Below are 22,272 nucleotides of genomic sequence, written 5' to 3' on the forward strand. Positions count from 1 at the left end.
TTGGGAAACATAATAGAAAAGTGAGGATGCTGCAAGAAAATAGTACAGGTTCCAATATCTTCTTAATATTGTAGAATAAAAAATGGAATTGACTTAGAAGCAAAAGAAGAATAGCTACTTAAATAGAGAGCTTCAGATGAAAAGTCCGTTATTCACTGAGAGGTGTGCTAAAGACTAAAACTAAAGCATCCTTAGTGTGCCCTACCCTCTGTCAGGGAAAAGAGATGACCTATGGCCTATGAGACATAAGAGAGAGATTGACATCACCGGCTTTGGTGCTGAGCAGCACAAAGCAGGAAGGCTGCCAGAGACCCCAGGGAAGACAACTCAGTCAGTTTGTCCATCCAGCTGACTAACATTCAGGATGGTGTCCAAATAATCTTTGGACAGACATGAAACTATCAAGAAAGCTTGCCCTTCACAACCATTTCTGAAAGCATTAAGAAGAAATTCTCACATAAAAGAGGAAAGTATGAGAATGACAAGCAAACTTTGGAGTCATTTGCCATCTCAAAGGAACAGTTATTTCCTATGTGAGACGAAGTGTTGTAAAGCTTTAGGAAAGTCTGGAAATTTTCCTCACTCATTTTGGATCGAATGAGTCAGATGTCAGTATGAGATGAGAACACAAGGCGCTTGGGTCGTAGCTCAGGTGTAGAGCTCTTGTCTAGTATGTGCAAGGTCCTGGGTTTGACTCCCAGTAAAAAAATAAAGATAGAAAGATAGGTAGATATATATAATTTTAAACTGTCAAATTCATCTTGCTTCTTTAAATTTAATAATAAAAAAGTTTAAAAAGTGACATTTTGATCAAGTAGAATATATCTCAGGAAACACAGGGGTTATTCTATGTATGGAAATGTATTAATATGAGGAAATATTACCTATTTCATTAAAGGATAGATATAGTCCAAGCTGGCTTTGAATTTTCTTTGTATCCCTGGTTGGCCTTGAATTTGCAATCCCCCCTGCCTCAGTCTCTCAAGTGTCAGGATTATAAGCATGCGCCACCATGTCTGGCAATGACATAAACAGTCATATCTTCAACTTGAGCAAAGGTTAGTAGGAAGAAGCTGAGAACAGCCTTGTGCTTAATGGTGAGATCTAGGAACCCTTTTAAAAAAATTCATCTGTCTATTTTACATCATGGCCACTGCCTACCCTGATCCTCTCCTCCCAGGCCCAACTCCCACTCCCACTCTCTCAGTCTGTCTCCATCCAGGAAAGGGAAGATCTCCCATGAGCATCAACAAAACATAGACATGTCAAGTTGCAGTAAGACTAAGCACCTCCACATGTATTGAGGCTGGGCAAGGTGACCCAGTATGAGAAGTAGGGTCCTAAAAGCCTGTAAAAGAGTCGGAGACAATACCTGTTCCCACTGCTAGGAGTCCCACAAGAAGACCAAGCTATACAACTGCAACATATGTTCAGAATGCCTAGGTCATTCCCATGCAGGCTCCCTGATTGTTGGTTCAGTCTCTGTGAGCCCTATGAGCTCAGATTTGCTAATTATATGAGCCTTCCTGTGGTGGTCTTGACCCCTCTGGCTCCTACACTTTCCCTCAACTCAAGCTCTGGAGGCTCCGCCACTCTGCAGTTCCCTCTGGAGTAGAGAAGGCCTTCTGGAGACTTCATCGCAGCTCATCGTCTGTCTTTGTTTGGCCCAGTCTTGCTCCTCTTTGTTCTACAGGGGTTAATGCCAAGATCTCTGTTCACAATAACTTGGATGCAAGTCTATCTGGGGCCTTTTCTTGGAGAACCCACTGGATTAGAGGAAATGAAGATTATATTGAGGACAATTTTCTTGACTTATCCTTCAGTTTACCACAACTTAGGAAGATCAAAAATATATTCTATAGAAGGACTGAGCAGTCTAAGGGACCTCAGACAGTGGAACCAGGATGTATCCCTGGTGCACAAAAGGACCTTGCGAACACATCCCCCATGGAGGGATAACTGCCTTAATCTAGAGACAGGAGAGAAGCCCTAGTCCCTACTTCACAGGACCTGTCAGATCTACATGACCCCACCTGGATGGCATTGCCCTACATATGGAATTGGGGTGGGGGGATGGGAGGGGAGGGTGGTTAGGGTGCATGTGAGAGGGCAGAGAGGGTAAAAGGGAGGGAGGGAGAGGGAACTGGGATCGACATGTAAATAATAAATTAAATAAAAACCCCTAAGGGGGGGAAATATATTAATATGTCAGTTTTGTGAAAATAATCTGTAAATTAAATGCAATCCTTATGAAAAAAATATATTCTACAAAGCTTCTTTTGCCTGGTGGTAGAAGCACATAGCTTTAATCCCAGCACTGGGGAAGCAGAGGCAGGTGGATCTGAGTTTGAGGCCAGATTGGTCTACAGAGTGAGTTCCAGGATAGCCAAAGCTACACAGAGAAACCTTATCTCAATAAAATAAAACAAAAAAGCTTCTTTTAATTATTGCTGTTAAAAGTGTAAAATGGTAGAACCATTTTGGTTTACATGGCAATCACCCCAAATCAGCATATCCTTCAATGTAGCAGTCCATTTAATAACTCTCTCTCTCTCTCTCTCTCTCTCTCTCTGAGATAGGGTCTGATGAAGATGCCTTGAATTCATTGTATAATACTAGGAATTGAACCCAATTTTGGATGTAACTAGGTGAAGTCTATAAACTGAGTCCCAACCCTCTATCCCTGGTTAGGAGGACTCTTAAAGGAAATATAAAAGCTGGAAATCATGAAAACTAAATGCTACAGAATTCAGAGGCAGGTTTTCATTTGGTGGGACATATGAGTTTAGGGTGGAAGAGGCTAGGACCCGCAGAGGGAAGCACCTGAGAATCATCCACTGCTGGAGCTCCCCCTAAGGGATGTGGTGTAGGTCCTACCTGGCTGATGATTCCACTGAGTTCCCCCTCCAGCATCTTCACTTGGCACTCCAGCAACTCAATGTTGCTCAGGGAGGTCTGGTACTTGTCCCTGTAGAGGTTTAGGCTCCTTTCTAGGGAGACAATCTTGTCCCCCGCCAAGACAAGCTGTTCTTGAGCCAGATGGAGCTTCTCCCCGGTGTTCTTGTTATGACTCCCCATTTCCTCCTCGTAGAGAATGACCTGTTAGTGTGGGAGGGAACCACACTGAACCCATGCAAGCAGCCGACCATGAAGGGAGGATATGATTGTGAGTCCATAGCGAGTGCATCTAAACTAGATGCCCTAACCAACAGCGTTAAGTAAAGCATGGGTCTAAGGGCCTTAGCATTTACTACCAGGTTGTTAATGACTGAAGTACTGGCTGTCCTTCTTAGTGATAAGCTCTTACAGGCAGGGACAGTATCTTCTCCCATTCTCTCTGACATTTGGTAGGGACTGAACAAACACCTACTGCTTAGTAGGGACGAGTTTGTGCTATTCCCTTTACTGAAAGGACTTGGGATGCCCATGTCCTTTCTTTCCTGGGCACTCTCTAGAGATCTAATTTGGAAAGTATAGAGCCACATGCACACAGTTTTACGCCAGCAAGATCCCAAAAGATAGTGAGGGGCCATGACCCAGAGTTCCTCTGAGATCTGCATGATATGTAAATGGCTTTTCGAATCTGTCACCCACCGATGGGTATCTTTAGGATGCTCTCGAGCATCATGCTCGGTGAGGACAAGCTACACACATAGGAGACACAGCCTCACCTCTCTCATAATCTTGAGACCAGATTTTAAATTAGCAAGTAATTGTATAGTTGAGTGTGCTAAATTGCATGTCAAGTTCTATGTGTTCAAGGAGTCTAGAGGAGAGTCACCATGGAAGGCTTGATGTTGTTTCAAACTGTCCAACTCTTGACAGAAATCAGCCTATTAATTAAGCTGGTTAAACTGCCTCATCTGAGATTCCCCTTAGGAAAGGATTATTTAGTTTAAGGTGTCTGTTAAGGAGAGACAGACATTTGATATTCATGTATTATAGCAGGAACGGTTGGTTCCACCCACATTCCTGTAGCTCTCACTAGTTTTAAACATGTTTATGTGTGTGCATGCACATACACATGTGTCTATATGTAGTATGTGTATGGGGCCAGCTCTGTTGGTATCCATGTAAATTGGTTTGAGGACCTGTGCAGACAGAGAATTCTGAGCATTCACTATTTCTTTCCACAGTGCTTGTTACAACTATAAGCACTTCTGGCTGCTCACTCTTTCAACCAGAGGGGAAAGATAGGGAAGACACGTTGGTGAGTGAATTCCCCCAGGAGTGAATACCAGTGGTGTGGGTTGGGAGGGCCACTCTGAGGACTGTTCCACAGGATCTTCCAGAGCTCCCCAGGAGTTGAACCCCGGTTGCCTAGAGCAAGTAATCCACTTCATTTGGTCAAATCTCCCCATGCTTCTTGGGAGCACTTCCTGGATTCAGTACATGACTGTGCTCATATGCGCATCTCAGGGTCCGCTACTGGCAGAACATAGCCTTGGACAAGGGTGCGATGCTTCTGTGTTAAAGTCATCAAGAGAGGTGGGCAGGATATTTAGAATAAATTTTGTTTTCTCAGATTGAGGTCTCTGTTGGTGACTGCTGCTTGCCAAATCCTGTACCTATTCCTCTCCTTCTTAATAGCTAAATGTTAGTTTGATTTTGACTGGGGGCAGCAATGTCTCCCAAAAAATGGCTTCCTAGGAACTGGCTGTAGTCATGCGATATGGTGTGTGTGTGTGTGTGTGTGTGTGTGTGTGTGTGTGTCTGTGTGTATGTGTGTATGTGTATGAGTGTGTAACTTCTGGCAAGTGTCCCTAAAAGGAAAGTATGTATTTTCTTCCCCTCTTCCATGTCACTTGGGCTATTTGGAATAAGGATGCAATTGCTGGAGTTCTGGCAGTTACTGTAGGTGACCTAGGGAATGGATGTCTTGAGTGGATGTGGTGATAAAGCTGAAAGTCAGACTTTAAGATGCTGATGACACATGCAGTTGTCATAACAGCTACAGGCCACCTGCCTCTGATTGTCACTAACAGCTCTTTCTGGTCCTTGTTGTTAAGTAGCATCCCAGCTAATTCGGGGTTGCTTTATCCAGAGTAGGCTTTGGTTTAGGTGCAGTGAACAGCCATTTTAACACTTAGAGCTTTATTAAACCACACGTGGAGCTCACAGACTTTCTCCAGTGACATTTTGTGGGATAATCTTTCTTTCTTCCTCTCTCAATCATTTTCACAAACTCTTTCTAGGCCATACTATGTCCTTTAAAGAATTTCCTATTTAAAGGCCCCCTTTAAAGTCCCTGGAGCTGGTCTTTAAGTAGAAACACTGTCTAAAATACTCCTTGGAACTTTCGTTAAGTCTGAAAGAAGAAACCATCAGGGGAAGGCGCGCCTATGAGTCTGCCTACCCCATTACTTAGCGCCACAGTGCTAAGACTGTCTGTATCCCTCTTGCCAAGCTGGGCCAAGTCCCGTGGGTCTTTGGAATTTCCTTGGAATTTCACAGGGATTCTGTTCTTTGCTTTAAAAAAAATATGCCTTGGGGCATCAGTATAAATGAATGTTCAGAATGCACTTAAACCAAGTCTGCAGGCTCTGAATCTCCAGCCTGAAGAAACAATATGGCACTTAGTGACCCACAGGACCATGGGCTGGGCATCTTAACCATTTGTACAGGTGCCAGGGATTTATGCAGCACCAAAAGCCAACTTTTCTAAAAACACTTGACTTAATGGACCTTTCACTTAAAAAAAAAAAAAAAAAAACTCTGAGAGATCTGGACTCTCTTGTATCTTAACAGCCACTACAATATGGAGAAGATGGCCTCTCACACATAGATATACCACACGTGTGCACAGGAGCCCCACACTCCACACACATTAATACTGGCTGTCTCATCCTAGTCATGCTGGTCTGTGTAGTTTCCTTTTGGTAACCCCTTCCTTTGAAATGCAGTGCTTGCTCGCTGTTAGGCAGGGCCTGCACGCTGGAGATGCAAGGGCATCTGGACATGCCAAAGGTTAATGTGAAGATACCTCGTCTTCCTTGAGCTTGCAGTGATGGTGAAGAAGAACCAGGTCGGAAGTCTGCTTCTCCAGGATCGACTGGTACTGTAGGAGGGAGCAGTAGGAGGTCTGCAGCTCCTGTGTGTGAAACTCCAGCTCCTGCTGCAGGGCCAGCAGCTTCTTCTTCAGTTGCTGGAGTTGCCTCAGATGACACTGCTTATTGGACCTGAAGTCCATCTGGGTCTCCTTGAATGTCAATGTCTGGACTTGCTTCTTGTTCTGTAACAGACAGGATGTATAGCATAGGGTTAAAGGCCACAGAGTGCAGTCAGGGTTAGAGGCCACAGAGTGCAGTCAGGGTTAGAGGCTGCAGAGCGCAGTCAGGGTTAGAGGCCACAGAGTGCAGTCAGGGTTAGAGGCTGCAGAGCACAGTCAGGGTTAGAGGCTGCAGAGTGCAGTCAGGGTTAGAGGCTGCAGAGTGCAGTCAGGGTTAGAGGCTGCAGAGTGCAGTCAGGGTTAGAGGCTGCAGAGCACAGTCAGGGTTAGAGATTGTAGAGCATGCAGCCACTCTTTGGCCTTTTTGCATTTGTTCAAAATGCATTCACACCCAGATCTCCACCCTTGGATGTTTTCATCCACAGAGAAATTCTAAACATTCCACTATATTCCTTGAACACTCTCACTATGCAAGAAGGAACCAAAAGAAGAAGAAGAAGAAAAAAAGATTCTTTAAAAAAGTTTAAAATGACACCTATTAATTTGTGTGTATGTGTCTACCATAGTCTACATGTGGAGGTCTACACCATTGGGGTCCTGGCATCCAACTAACGAAGTCAAGAGTGGTGGTAAGCCCCTTTATCTATTGAGCCATCTCACTGCCCTGCACCCCCAATCCATAACCTATTATTTATGTAGGCCAGCCAGATGGGAAAAAATCATCCATGTAAAGAGAAACATAGTTAACACTGTGCTTATTTGTATAGAGTTTTACCTTTAGGTTCTGGGAGACTACTAAGAACAACAATAGCTATATTGTTTTTCAGTTTCTTGGACTCAAGGCATTAAAAATAATGTTGCTATAGTTTTACTGAAGTTTAATAATTTGTAAATGATAAAAATTTCTTCCATTGATAAGTATGCAATTTGATAATTGTATAAATTTGAGAGTGGGCTGTAGATATGGCTCAGTTAGTGAAGTGTAAGATAAAGACCTGAGGTCAAATCCTTAGAAGACATGTAAGAGCCAGGCATTGTTTCCAGAGTCAGGAGCAATAGCACTGGTTATGTGGGGAGAGAGTTGAGACAGGTAGATAGACAGACTGCCCAAACTTGTTAGCCAGCCAGTCTAGCCAATAAATCAGTGACTCTCGGATTCAGTGAGAGGCCCTGTCTCAAGAGATAAAGTAGAGGGGAATAGTGGAAGACATCTCCTGTGGCCTCTATATGCATAAATACATGCACATGTGCATTCTACATACACACATGCATACCAGACACACACACACACACACACACACACACACACACACACACACACAGACACACACACACACAGAGAGAGAGAGAGAGAGAGAGAGAGAGAGAGAGAGATATTGAGAGAGCAGTAGAGTTCATTGTGGGCAAAAGTACTGCAAAGCAGAACAAAGCAGACAGGAAGAAGAGATAGGCAGGGTAAAATAGTTTATCATTTCATAATAAAAGTTTGATGGAACAGTTTATAGACAAGGTGGACTGAGTCCAAATGGGAAGGAGGCAAAAGAAGACTGGTAGAACCATGTAGCAGGAATGTTCCAGAGAAAGGTAAAAGCCAATTTGTTATAGACAAGAAGGTGCAAATCTGTCTGGTGGTATCTGAGGATCGCTGGAGAAGCTCTGGCCGCTGAGCTCTGTTGAAGCAGAGAAAGCAAAGGCCGAGGAATGGTGCCAGATGAGGCGAGAAAAGGGACACTGAGTCCTGTAGGGTAAGGAGGCCATTGTGAGGTCCTTAGCTTTTTTTTTTTTTTTGTAGATGACAGCCCCATGGAGAGCACTGTAGAAGGAATTACATGGCCTTTCATAGTGTTTACAAAGGACACCTGGCATGTTCTCCTAAAAATCAACTGTAAGAAAGCAAAGACAGGAGCAGAGAAAGTGCAAGGAGGCAGCTAGTGGAAGAATTCAGGCAAGGAGAGAGTGGTATGGAATAAGGTTGTAGCAGTGGATGTCAGGAGAAATGGTTGGATTCTAGATACATCTTGAAAACAGAGCCTTCAGGATTCACTGCTGAGTTAGATGCTAGACTGTGCGGAATCATGGTTGTCTAGTCAGTTATTTTAACAGGTCAGCCTGAGTCACTGGAAAGAAGGAATATTAATGAAATGTAGCTGAGACCCTTTAAGTGAGAGGGGTGGTGGTAGCAGGGATGAGGCAAAGACAGCCCAACTCAGAACCACAGAGACAAACACTGATTGTGTCAGCCCCATCAGAGTTACTCTTTTCCAGCCACCTTTGAAATTTATCTCACCCGCATGCCTGAGAGTTAAGAAGATGGACCAGAAATGGACCACTGTTGTCACCAGGCAAAAGAAATATTTGGCAAAGACAAGGTGGATGTTTGGGCCAAGTAACTCATGAATGCAGCTGCAAGGAAGGGGATGAGACTTCTCAACAAAGATGAAATTTGTGTTTTCAGCATGTAGCTGAAATTGACTATGTTTATATAGAATACTGTTAGATACTTTCAGTCTTCCCAAGCTAAGGATGTTGCTGTTCTCACAACTCATTCATAAATGAGGTTTTGAGAAGAGGGAGTGGGTATGCATGTAGGTGTGTGTGACTCTCTGTCCCCTGTCTTTCTGTATCTCTGTAGCTCCATCTTTCTCTCCTCTTCTCTCCCTCCCCTCCCACACAGGGACACAAATGTCTATACAGGGAAGTCTTCCAAGACCTCAGATCCTCTTGTCACACAAATGTCTATACAGGGAAGTCTTCCAAGACCTCAGATCCTCTTGTCGATACAGATAAGGGGGCTATTGGGAGTTATATAGGAAAAATATTATTGCAGCCAAATACTTAATGTGGACTGAGCTAATGTGAGGTGTGAACATTTTGGGTTAGAGTTGCTTCTGAGGGACATGCTTCAGTGAAGAAAATACCGCTGATCCCTTATTGTTTGGCTCACACCATTTTTTTTTCTCTTGACTTTTTTGAAGACAAGCTGATAGCTGACAGTTAAGTCCTTGGGTCTAGTGAGTAACATGATTTGGATTTGCCTCTCTGCTGCTGGACATGGAGGCCGCAGCTGAAAACAGGCTGCTGTCTCTTTGTGTATATTCCTTGGTTGTGTTTCCCATTTCTTACGTCTCCACTTTTCTCTTCATTGTCCAAAAGAATGAGAAAAGCATTCTTTGTTTGAAAGAAACAAAATTGTCTTTAGGCGCTTTCTCCCAGCACCTGGGGATGCCAGGAGAGTTTAGAATTGCTCATTGGCTTCGAAGCTTCCTGTGGGTATAAAATGTCTTTTCTTGAGTGCTGCCTAAAAAGCTCTACATCCTGGCAGCAATACTAATGAACTGTGAATCATTTCTCTTCCCCACAGGTCATGCGGAATGTTTCTGGATTTCACTTTAGTTTGAGGTAACATGATAGAACAGCCAGATAATGGGGGGTGTTTTGAACTCTTGCCGTACATAATAAATATATCACCTTGGACCAATGCTGCTGATAGGAAGACCCAAGAACTTCTTAAGTCCACAGAGAAACTGAGGGTCTATGGGATGGGAATTTTAGACATTTGCATATTATAGATACCTATGGGTTTGGAAAAACCAGATTTTAAAGATGAGGAGAAATGTCTAAAATTAATCCAGACCTATTAAATTTCTGCTGTCCTTATATATTTTAAAGTTTATTTTCTTAACTCTTTCTACATATGAAATAATTTATGATAGGCTAAATTCATAGTTTACTTATATTTGTTAAAAAGGATAGATACAGAAAGTCATCACCACTATAATTTCAAGTGTGTGTGTAGATGTGGTTGTGCATTCACATGGGGCTACATCAAGTGTTTTCCTCAATTATTTTTCACCTTAGTATTTTGAGACAGGGTCTCTTACTGCATCTGGAGCTTTCCATTTTGACCAAGCCAGCTCTGAGCTCTAGGAATCCCTTAACCCCCATTGCTAGGCTCACAGATGTGTGCCACCACACCCAGCTTTAACACAGATGCTGGGATCTTCATTCAGATACTCCCTAGTATCAGTCTTTTTCTTCAAAGTATTTCATCCCCCGCCCTCCAGCGAAGCTATAGATATAGCTGGAAAGAAAAAAATACAAGCAAGTTGAAAGTGCCTTTAAAGAAGTAATACTAGCTCTTTAGGTGACTGTCTGGGGTTGGATGTGACTCTGGGGGCCATCTGGTCAACCCGATTTCTGTCTTGGTATCAGCCATGTAAAAAGCTGGTGATCTCTGGTTGTCCATAGGAACATGTTCCCATATTTAGTTAACTTTTCATCCCCACTGTGGCCAAATAGATTATAACTATTGCTCCTTCCTTGCCTATGAGGCCACTTGATCACAGAAGGAAATTAATTGGCCTGGCATGATTCGTTTTTTTGAAAAGTCACATTGGTTTCCACCCAATACTTTGTGCTTTTTGAAGTTGATGCTAATTGATTGATGTTAAGTTCTATATTTTCCCTGATACTGAAGTGAAGCTGACAGGTCTATAATTACCAGGATTGTCCTTTCTCCCTTTTTAAAAAGATGAGCACTTCATTTACCCTTTTTCAGTCTACAGGGACTTTCTTTATCCTCTTGAGTTCTCAAAAATAATCACTAGCAGCTATGTAATAACACCTGCCAGTTCCTTAAGCACTCTCAGAAGAATGCCACCAGGCCCTGCTGATTTGCCTAAAGCTGGCTTTTCAAAATCCCTTTTAACCATTTATTCCCTCTTCAGACTTGCATGTTCTGCTGTCACGAGTTGGCATTGTTCTGATAACGGTGTCTCTGATGGTTTCCTTTATTCATTTAAGAACTTAGAATTCTACTGTCTTCCCCCCCCCCCAACCCCAGTCACTGCCATGATCTTTTCCAATCTTTGAGGCATTAAGTGAGATATTTCCTTGGAGCTCCATGTTAACCTTTTTCATCACTAGAGAGGTTGTCCATTACTTCCTATGTAATGTATAAACTATTGTACTTTTGTTGTATTCAGCAACAGGTATTTTGTTAAAATGAATGTTTGTGGTTTAGATGTTCTCACCAAACCTCTGCTTATATGGGATCCATTTTTTTTTTAAAAAAAGCTATATTGGAATGATTGCCTAGTCCCAGAAAAAAATGCCAAAAATAGGACAGATTTCTCATGGATCCTCCTTTACATTGTCCTAATGCTACCTTCTTATGTAACCAAATTAAGAAATTAATGTTAGTAAATTAATATGAATGGGACTAGTTACAGTTTTTGAGCTCTGTTTATTTTCCCATTAAGTTTTACTTTATGTCCTATGATCCAATTCAAGATCACACATTGCATTTAGCAAATTCATTACAATTGCTTTAATTGTCAGTGGTTAAAAACGATCATGTGACAATGCCCACCAGGCTTCTACTTATCTTTAGATATTCAATTACCTTTACTTGAAAGATTAACATCTGCTTTATATGCCTTATACTAAAAATGGTGCTCCCCATACATCTCCCAGATTAGGTCAATGATATGAGCTCCAGTCCACAGATATGGTCCCCATGCTCCCACCAATGAATAAAACCTGGGTAAATTGCTATAAAGGCTCTCCTTTTTCTGATTTAATGTTATTTAGTTTCAGCTTGTGTGTGTGTGTGTGTGTGTGTGTGTGTGTGTGTGTGTGTGTGTGTGTGTGTGCATGTAGGTTAGAAGTTGATGTCAGACATCTTCCTTAGTTGCTGTCCAACTTATTTTTGGAAAAACAGCCTGGCACTAATGTGTAGCTTTTCTATTCAGTTTGACTGGCTGGCTGGCCTCAGCTCCCCAGTGCTGAGATTATAGGCACACATGGCCCCAGTGTTTTATGTGAATATTTTTAATATGCCACTTTTTTTGTCATGAGTCCTGAGGATTCAAATCCAGGTTCCCATGCTTGTGTATCAGGCACTTTACCCACGGAGCCATTTCTCAGCTTCTGACTTGTTTTGGGGAAGTATTTTATTGTATAACTCAGGCTAGCCTAGTATTTTTCGACATAGGACAGGATGGTTTTAGGCTGGTAATCTACCTGTCTCAAGTTTCCTAGCTCTGGGATTTCAGGTGTGTACCACAACACCCTGTCTTTGATCATAATGCTATTTTAATATCTTGTTGGTCTTCTCCTTTCACCCTGAGTCACTCTTTGACTAACGTGAGGGGTAAGGTACACATTGAAGGAGTGATGCAGTCTCAGGGTCAGGCAAGTGCATGTTGGTGCACAAAGGGTGAAATGCCTATAAGCTCTGCACCCTACTTTGAAATAATTCCCTATCTTTTTTTTTTTTTTTAAGAATTTATTACAGGTGTGGTAGCACACACATTTAATGCCAATACTCAAGAGGCAGAGTCAGGGGGATCTCTGTGGGTTTGAGGCCAGCCTGGTCTACATAGCAAGTTCTAGGTCAGTTAGGGCTGTTTATACAGAGAAACAATGTCTCACCCCACCAAAGACTTTATTTTAAATTGTAAGTATGTGTATTTGTGTGTCTAAGTGTGTTTATGCAGATGAATTCAGTAAACATGGAGGTCATAGACCCTGGAGCTACAGTTATAAGAGGTGTGAGCTGCCCAGTACTGGGAGTCAACTTGAGCAGTATGCTCTTGATGGCTGAGTCACCTCTCCAGTTCCAGAACATCATTCTCTTTGCCATAATCTCTGCTCTGCTCCTTGGTTTTTGAGTCTATATTCTTTGATTTACAGGGTCATGTATGTTCTCTTCCATCACCCATCTCTCTCTCCTTCTGTTTCTTTTGTTACTCATAACATCTCATATAATATTTTACTTTTCCCCCCTAAATATGGTTCTGAATCATGACCTCCTCCCTACTTCCCTAGCTCCTCATCAGTATCAGTCAAAGTCCCAGAAAGCGTGGTGTTTCTCCTTTGTCAACATAGTACATTTCCAGTAGGCAGGTCTTAAAGGGGATTTGAGGAGAGGAGTGTAGGTCTCCATGTAATTGTGTATTTGTATGCATAGTCTGCAATTTAAATTTTGCACTAAGTGCTAGGAAAAAAAAAGAGCTTGTTTTTAAAGCTTGTCTCAAGCTGTTAGACCTTCTTCTGGGCAATTAGAATAATAAAATGCAATTTAATGCCTTTCTCCCTCTAAGTTGCCAGATACATTTATAAACCACATGGCTTTCTCTGACTGGGGCGATAAGTAAATTCATGTTAGCTGTAGTGGAAATATCCTAAAGTGTTAATATTTAGAAAGAAATAAATTAAGATCATCTTCCTGAGATTGATTTAGAAAAGCCAGTGGATTTCTGTTTTCTTTTTGTGACTTCCTGAGGAAGACTGGCAAGGTCAGTAAGATGAGTGAAATTGCTTTGCTGGTAGCATATTCAGGCAGCTTCAGAGAGCGATGTATGGTTTATATTGGGAAGGGGATAAATTCTGGGAGCATGCTAACAGATACAACGAGGAAAGACCAGGTCCCTGAGCACCGGGTGCATGTGGCTACTACCTACACTGCAGCTGAGGGTCTAACCCAGGGATTCAGCAAGGGCCTGTGAAACCAGTAACTACTTTACATGGGACTCAATTTATAAACAGAAAAAGCAACCACAGTGAGGAATTCTCAGAAATCATTCCACTTGGTCCCTCAATTTGTGTCAATAACTTTAGAGACTGGTTTAAACACTTCAGGTTTAGAGTTTTCTAAGAGGAAGAGAACCTCCGTTTGAAGTGAAATTGCTCACGTGGTGAACTGTCCAGACCTACAGGTTGTTGTTAATTCAAAGTCAGTCTTGAGAAAGACTGGCATGCCATGAGGCCTGGCTTTTCACGTTCCAATATGATATGGGTTACCAAGTGACTTGCTTGGGCTGTGAAGTCAGGCCCCAGAGAAAGGCACTGAATGTCAAGTAGTTTATGTGGGAGGTGGTTATAGAAAACTCAGCCACGCTGGGGATTGAGACAAGGGAAAGAAGCAATTTACACTTGTCATGACTGGCCCACAGGGCTCAGTCCCATTGAGGAATTCTGGGAGGGAGCAAAGAACCAGCCTAGAGTTAACTTGGACTAAGGGGAAAGGGATGTAGTTGTTTGATTAATCTTCTCCCTATTTATTATTGGTTGATGACTCTCTGGCACTTGCCTAAGAACACCTCCCAGGCAGTGAGGCACAGTATGGCATTAAGAACACCTGTCAACTGATGTCCAAAGATACACCTCAGAGCAGATGCAGTGGCTGTCATTGTCATGGCTAACTTGGAAATTTGCCTAAGACCCATCCTTACATCAATCACCGTGATCTAGTATTTTCAAGACAAGCTAAATCCAGATAAGGAAAAAGATAATATTCAATATCTCAACAATGCTAGAAATAGCTAGATTGAAAAAAATCCCAAAGATAGGAATAACTTCTTCTATGTCAGAGTACGTGTGGTATATTTAGTTTTGTCACTGCCTGCTCAGTTAGTACTATGAGTGACCCATAGTAGAACTTTCTTTTGTTCCCATCAAAAGAAGCTACAGTAATCGGTGGGGCCCGAGGCAGGCAGCATCTGCCCGGTGCCTTACGTGGCTGTTATTCATCATGGCTTCCTCCACACATAGCTGGTTCTCTTGCAAGGTCTTCCCCTGTCTCTTGCAGACATCATGGAGATTCTTGATGTCGATTTGCAGGCTCAAGAGCTTGCTGTTCAGGTTGTTCACTTCTCTGTCTCTCTCCCCGGCCTAGGCAGCCAGAAAAGCAAAAGCATCAATTATGAACGATTGAGAAAACACTTGCTTTCCTTTACTTAACAGGTTGACAGGGAAGCTGAATTCACTGGAAATTTGTTCATCACCCCTCTGCTGTTATTACTCATCTTGGGTAACATTTACACAGGATCCATTTGTGAGGTGTCTGAGTGCCCTGCATTATTCAGACAATTACTTATTTATATTAATTAATCTTTGCCACGCCGCTGTGGGTGCATCAGACAATTCCCCTGTTTTTCAGGAGGAAGTCAGTGCCTAGAATGATTCCAGGCACTTGGAGAACTGTCTATAAATATTAATGGTTCTGCCACTGATGAAATAAACATATCGAGATGTCAAATGAACTTGTCAAGACTACAGTGAATCAGTGATAGAGTTGATGAGGGATTCTGAAGTCTCTTAACTTTCTCTTTATCCATTAACCACCCCTCCCCCTGCCTATTAACCTAGTGCTTTTCTTTACAAGGCTTCACCATTGGGAACCAAAGAGAAAGGCCCCGGCCTGATCAGTAAGATCCCTGTCTTTGATTAGGAGTTAGAAGGGTTAGCTAATTGTTGCTAGGTCAGAATGGAAAGTAGTGACTGAGATCAAAACAAAGTGTGTGGAAAGTAGCAACTTGGGTGGGGAGGGGGCTGGGTATAAAGTGATGGCAAGTGGGTGGGCTCTCTATCACCTTGTGAGGCCATTTTTTCTGCTGTGGGTGGTGGTAATGTGAGCAGAATTTAGCAGGAAACACTCTGAACCTCTGCAGGGTTTCATTCCTATCACTGTTCTTCTCTTCACCACGTTCATGAGGAAGGAAGGAAGAAGGAAAGAAACAATCCCAAGCAAACCAGCCAACTGGTTAGGAAGGTAGGGGGTGGGGAGTCAAGGAGAGAAGGGGAAGAAACTCCTAAGGGGTACTTTTACCCAAAGGCCTCTGGGTGACATTAGCCTGATCCTACTGGAGACTGCAGAGTATAATGACATCTCAGAGACGATCTTGATTAGTGGGGATGAGAACTGAGTTGTCAAACTTCACAAGAGTGAAGTGGTGGCCAAAGACTGCATCATGGGATGCGAGCTCCCAAGCACTTCCTGCCAGCCCTCTGGTCAAGTGACTTAGTGACCTTAAAGCAACCATTTTAAGAGGAATTCAGGGCACAGCACACAGTAATGGTGCAGGGGTCTGAGCTGCCTTTCCAAAGCCTCACATCTGGTCAGGAGGAGGGGCCACAGGATCATGGTCTTCTTGACCATGGAGCCAGGATTCCACCACCCTCCCACACTGACTTGGCTTCTGAAATGCATGAGCTACACAACACACACTCTCATGGAACTGAGACCTGAGATGGACATAGTAAACCAGGCATTAGTGGACAGGTCCATTTAGGAGACCTTTGGACAAGGCCAAGGTGGGCCAGAGGACAGTGTGGAAACCGGAACCACAATGTCAGAGTACCAGGAATCCAGATGGTTCCCAGAAGCACTGCTGTCTCAGCCGAGTCACTTCTTCATTTCCATTTAGTACCTGTGGGTCCCCACCCCCCTTACACTTTAATTAGGTTAACGGCTTGGCTCTGTCATTAAAAGGATTTCATTATCTCAAAACTCTCCCTCCTCCTTTCTAGCTCCTGTCCCCCACTCCTCACTTTCAGAAAAATAACAGTGGATGTCAACTGCCCCAAGCATGTAATTACCATTAAGACAATTACCAGGAACTCTCTTAAGAGAATGTGTGTGTAGAGTGGTTTAAAGAATTGGCATGCAGACACTGTTTTCTAACTTGAAAACAAAATCCATGGTCCCAACAGGGAGCAGCTGTTTCACCCGAGCACTTTAGATGCCTTTTTCTCATGGGTTCGGCACAAGGGATGGTGTGGAAACCCACAGGGGCGTTGGACACTCAAGGTCCCCTTCTCTCTGGATACAGGATCATTTGTGACATCTGTGAATTGGGTGACAATACCATGCTTGCCCTATAGGAGTCTGAGAATGCTCTGCACTCTCGTCTTGACACTGATTTTGTCTTAAGGTGAGGATCATGTTCCAGAGTTGCTTGGAATGGAGCAGCATCCACCAAGAGCTCATTACCACAAGGCAATGAGACACAACTTGAGCTGCCTCAAGTTACTGGTCGAATGCACTCTCTCAAGCTGGTGAAAATACCTGCTCTCTCCAGGTTGGTCTACCCTCTGAGTAGAAAGCCTAGTGTTACCCATTCTTCACCACTGCCAGAACTTCAGAGCTGGGCCTTCAACATTATTTAATATGGTTATTTAGGATCAGCTTGGAGTCTCTGAGGAAATGTTTTCATTCATAAAACAAGAGGTTTGAGATAAATCATCTTCTTTTGAAGTTTCCCTAAACCAGTTGAATAACAGTTTTGCTTCTAAAATAAAAATGTAACCATTCATTCCTAATCAGCAAATCATTGAGGTCTTGAGGTAGAACCGGAGTGAAGGCATGTGAGGAGCATTGAGACACTCCCCAGCATCCATTTTTAATGCAGCTCATTGTAAGAAGAGGCTGTGCTCAGAAACTCAAGAAAGGGGAGCTTTCTTGGGGCCCTAGTAGGTCTAATTTTTTCTAATACCTTGTGTAAGTCATTAGCTGTGAACTATTTATAATCCTATATACTTTATGGAGAATTTGTTCCAGGTAGATGCCTTTAGAGTATCAACATGCATTAGGTATAGATTTACTCTGATACTTCACCAATCACAGCTCTGTAAGTAGTACTAGGGGCAGGAGACAGACCAACACTTGTAGTGTTGATCTTTGGGCACGGTCTGACACCATCCTGATCTGAAGTTATTAGTGGCGACTGAAGCAACAAACTTTCATTTCCATAAGCCGTGGACTCAGATACCCAGTTTTACTTATATGAGATTCCAACCTGGCTAGTCTGTCCAGAAGCATGTGACATTGGCCAAGCTACCGACCCACAGGCAAAACAGTAAGCGCTAATACTGCAGTTGCTTCCATGCTCATGGAAATTAAGCTATTTAATGAGAGTGAATTCTGTGTTGATTAAATGAGCCTATTGTCAATTAGCATGCCTCCTCAACACACATTTCATGAGGGGGACAACATTTTGCTCTGAGTTTTAAAGGACTGAAAATAGTTTCATGCTTATTCTCAGGTAGAGCTGTGCCAAACTTAAGCTTATGATAATATCTAAGATTCAAAACGGTGGCATTCTCAAGGTTTGGGGACTTAAAGGTTTTGGAAAATTTGAGTTGTAATTTCGAGGATGACTTTGGAGTCAAATGGTGACTCAGGTGATCATCTCTGGGGAAATTATTTGTTCAAGGATGAAGATAAATCTTCAACAAATAATGGAAAACCACTTTTAACCATCGCCAACACTACAACCACTGGATAGATAACAATTTATGGTGAGAGTTATGCTTTGGGAGGCAGAAAGCTGGGACTGGTGAGAAGTCTTAGCAGGTTACCACGCTGACCACCAAACCTCATGAGCTGAGTTTGAGAACAGGGACCCACATGGTGGAAGCTGTTTTCTGACCTCCACCTCGCCCCTATAAATAGATAAATATAAATGTAATAAGATTTTACAAAATCAAAAAAGCCTATAAACTAATGTTGCTTCAGGAATTTTTACATTTACTTGTGATATTTGAGTTTACACTTATCAACTTCCCAACATTAATACTGACATTGCTGACTACAGTCTCCAGTTTACTTTTATAGAAACACTGTAGTTTTTACATTACTTTTGACAGAAATTAATAGAAAGTTTTGCCTTGTGAGCACAAATTTTAGAAACATCTCTGCTCACATAGCAAATAACATTGACATGGTACTGCTCAAAATCCGGTGACACTGGCACACTTGCAAGTAGGTACTTTAGGACACACATGGTATATGGCAGAGATTGGCTACCTGTGCAATGTGAGCTGCTTTTTGCTGGTACTTCAGTAGATCCTTCATACTTTGGGCCATCATGTCCTGAGGGGCTGGCTATTCTGCTAGAGGGCAGGCTCCAGGAGAACAGGGATCTCTATTTCATTTGCTTTTCGAACCTCCAGCTTCTAGAACAATGCCTGGCACATTGAAGGTGTTCCAAAGACATATGTTAAATTAAAAAAATTAAGCCTATACAGTTCACACCAGACCCTTGTTCCCAGCAGAGCTAGCAGCAAGTCCCACATGGCAGTAGTAACCCAGCAGGAGAGCAACAGGAATGTTTGTTTTCAGAACAGCTTACTTCTTGGCAGAAGCACATGCCAACATGAGGCATGTCTACACTTATCCCAATGGACCTTTTCCATCCTTTGTGGAACAATGAAGGAATACACACATAGAATTTGGACAACTCTTAATTGTACAAAGCAAAAAACTCCATTTCTATACCCTGCCAGATAAAAAGAAATGTTGGCAAACTTTAGAAAATGTCTATCAGGTGCTTTTACACCCAGTGCCTGATAATCTACCTAGCAAGCATTTGAGCAGTGCTCATCATGTATACTTCTGAGGCAAGGCGAAGGAGACTCAGAGAGAGTGGGCAGCATGGTCCAGGCCACTCTGCTGTTAGATGCAGACCCAGAGCTGCTGAGAGGCTTAAATCTGGGCTCTTAAATCTATGGGGCTGTGGCTTGCTCTGTCCATGGTATTTTATGATGGGTATACCTGGAATGTGGAGGCATGGAGCTTGAAAGAAATCCCTTTCAACAAAGGTTCACTTTCGCATATGTAGGAAGTTGGGAGCCTTACCTCATCTTTCAGTCCCTTGGCCGCTTGCAATTCTCCTTTAAGCTTTAGCATTTTTGTGAGCTTTGTTATAAACCTGAAAAAGTCCAAGCGTTTAAGATGGAAAAAGTATAAACGCGTCCAGCCCTTTAAAGATTTTTCCCAGCTGGATCTATGCCCTCAGCAGGGGAGTTGGAAAAATCTCCTAAACTGCTAACTATACCGACTTCCCTACCCATCTGTTTGTGTTTTCATGTGTGTTAAAACCTCTTTGAGGGAGGTAGGACCATAGTTTTACATCTTTCTGAGAAAATCACTATGTGGTGGGCTAAAAAGTTTTTGAATCACTCTTCTAGGGAAGAAAAAGTTCTGAGTCCAGCTTGCTTTCTAGATTTCTAAGTATTTTGTGGGTCAGATATAGTTGAGACTCAAATTTTTAAATAACTAGACAGGTTGTACATGACCTATTTCCATAATAACTCTGGGGGGAGGGCAAGAACTACTACTATCCTCATCATACAGAGGAGGAAACTGATGCCCAGAGAGGTTAAGTGGCTTACCCAAGGTCACACAAGCTCTCTTACCTTCTCCATGAAGCTGGCCCACTCATTTTCATCACTATGAATTTGAAATGTCCAGTGATCTTATTTTTTTAAAGCATCTACTTGTCTTTGTGGGGATTATAAAATTAGAAATCTTATAAATTGTTGAGAATTATCTAAATTAAAAAGCTTCCAGTGAAACTAAAGATGGCTGCATAGGTAATGGTATATAGCTACAGGATGATGCAGTTGAGGTCACAATGCACTGAACTTACTAAAATAATCTAATTCCTTATGTTCTTAACTGTAGGGCTAGAGGGAATTTACATTAAGTACTTACCTGCAGAATGGTTCCAAGAATGAGAAGCCACCAAATACTCATTCTTTGTAATAAGCTACATCCCCCATGTCTAATATAAGCCAAGAAGAAAGAATGGTTGTGATGGGTGGAGTTTGGAATGTTTTATGGAGCTGCATTCTGGTTTTCTGCATTCTAGGCCCCTCTTACATCTTCATGCACAGGGATGCATCATGGGAATGATGACATCACTCAGTCTTACCTGATAGGACTAGGTTAGGTGATTTCACACTAGCACTCCCAAATCCCAGCAGTTTAAAATTAGGAAGGATTGCTTTCAACTCAGGCTATATGTTCTTTGTGAAACATCTGGGGCTTGGCCTCACTTTGTCTTTACCCAGCTCCTTATTGTCCTCAGCTAGTGGAACCTCTATTATCTAGTAGTCTGTTGCCATGACAACAGACAGGGAACTTGGTGAAGTAAATGCTTGTTCATAAAGAGGAAGTGAAACACTTTACTTCTGCTCACATTGCATTGGTTCAAACAAATCACATGACCATACCTAACTTCCTTTGTTCTCTAAAGGGAATATTAGTGAACATCACAGATAATTTCCATACTAGGCAAGTCAAAAAGATTAAAAGTAACTTGGCATCAAAGAATTATCAACAGGGTTCTGAGATACCCATGCTTTGAAAACTAGTTTCAAAATTATGTGAATCATGTCTCTTGGGAAGGCCTGGTCTCTTTGAGCCCTCATCTATGCCTCTGGAGATGAAGGGGCTGTAGTAAGCGACCTTCATGATCTGTCATAGCTCTCAACTTCTCTTTGCTCTTCTACCTTGTCAAACATGTTTATTTGGTAAGAGCTATAAACACACTAAAACTATGACCTTGAGAACAACATCCTTTTTCACTGGGTCATCAGGGAATGATTCTCAAATAGAATCTAAAAGGCAAACAAAACAAAAAACAAAAAACACAAAACACCCCCCCCCAACAAATAATTTTCTAAACTGTGATGGTTTCAAAGGAAAATTAGAAGATGTCTATTCCATTATCCTCATGAAACTTACTGGACTGTAGCAAGGAAGGCAACCCCAGAGAGGTTAGGATGGTCTACCAGATCCCTGATTACTTCTGTTTTGGGCCCAAGACTTCATTAATGCCATCTCTTCTCAAGCCCCTGGTTTCACATCTTTGTCTCTTGCATATCTCTTGAATCCATTGCTTTGTCATACCTCTTCTGTCTCATTCACTCAGGGAACTGTTTTCTCATTTTCAAAGTCTTGTCATATGATTTTCAAATGGTATTTTTCTTGATGACAGGTGTGCCCAGGAAAAGAAAGATTAATAGTCCAAATAAAAACTTAGAGACCCATGGGGATAGAATGGTGGGCAAAAAACAGTTGCTGTGTGCAAGCCTGAAGACTGGAGTTTGATCCCTGGGACCCATGTTAAGAAAGAAAACAGCAGGATGCATCTGCAATCCCAGAATTCCTGTGGTTAGGTGAGAGGCAGAGGCAGGAGGATTGGCTGGAAGTTTCTGGGCCAGCTAGCCTGGAGTATATGGTGGAAATAAGAGAAACCACCCTATCTTAACAAGTGGAAGGTGAGACCTGAACTCCCAGGAGTTGTCCTCTGACCTCCACATGCATGCCATCCCATGCACACATGTACATATGCATATACTCATGCACAGGCATGCACACATGGGCGTGTGTGTGTGTGTGCGCGTGCATGCATGCGCGTGTGTACACACACACACACACACACACACCATGAGAAAGTGTCATTATCAGGTAAAAACCAAATCAGGTTATTTCAAAAACCCCTTTAAAGTCTCTTTAGAGTGTGCCTAGA

General features: G+C 42.5%; 1 protein-coding gene across 1 annotated transcript in view; it reads right to left on the reverse strand.

Moving 5' to 3' along the window:
- Window positions 1-20,581, reverse strand: part of Pmfbp1 (polyamine modulated factor 1 binding protein 1) — a 39,942-nt gene extending 19,361 nt beyond the window's left edge. Inside the window, exons 1-5 of the mRNA XM_051201807.1 lie at window positions 20,451-20,581; window positions 19,593-19,665; window positions 14,690-14,845; window positions 5,984-6,232; window positions 2,878-3,099 (exon numbers count right to left, since the gene is read on the reverse strand). Coding sequence (XP_051057764.1) covers window positions 2,878-3,099; window positions 5,984-6,232; window positions 14,690-14,845; window positions 19,593-19,643 — 678 coding nt within the window. The 5' untranslated portion in view covers window positions 19,644-19,665; window positions 20,451-20,581. The remainder of the gene's footprint in view (window positions 1-2,877; window positions 3,100-5,983; window positions 6,233-14,689; window positions 14,846-19,592; window positions 19,666-20,450) is intronic.
- Between the last annotated feature and the right edge of the window lie 1,691 nt (window positions 20,582-22,272).

Source organism: Phodopus roborovskii, unplaced genomic scaffold (genome assembly GCF_943737965.1).
Source record: "Phodopus roborovskii unplaced genomic scaffold, PHOROB, whole genome shotgun sequence".
NCBI classification, from domain to species: domain Eukaryota; kingdom Metazoa; phylum Chordata; class Mammalia; order Rodentia; family Cricetidae; genus Phodopus; species Phodopus roborovskii.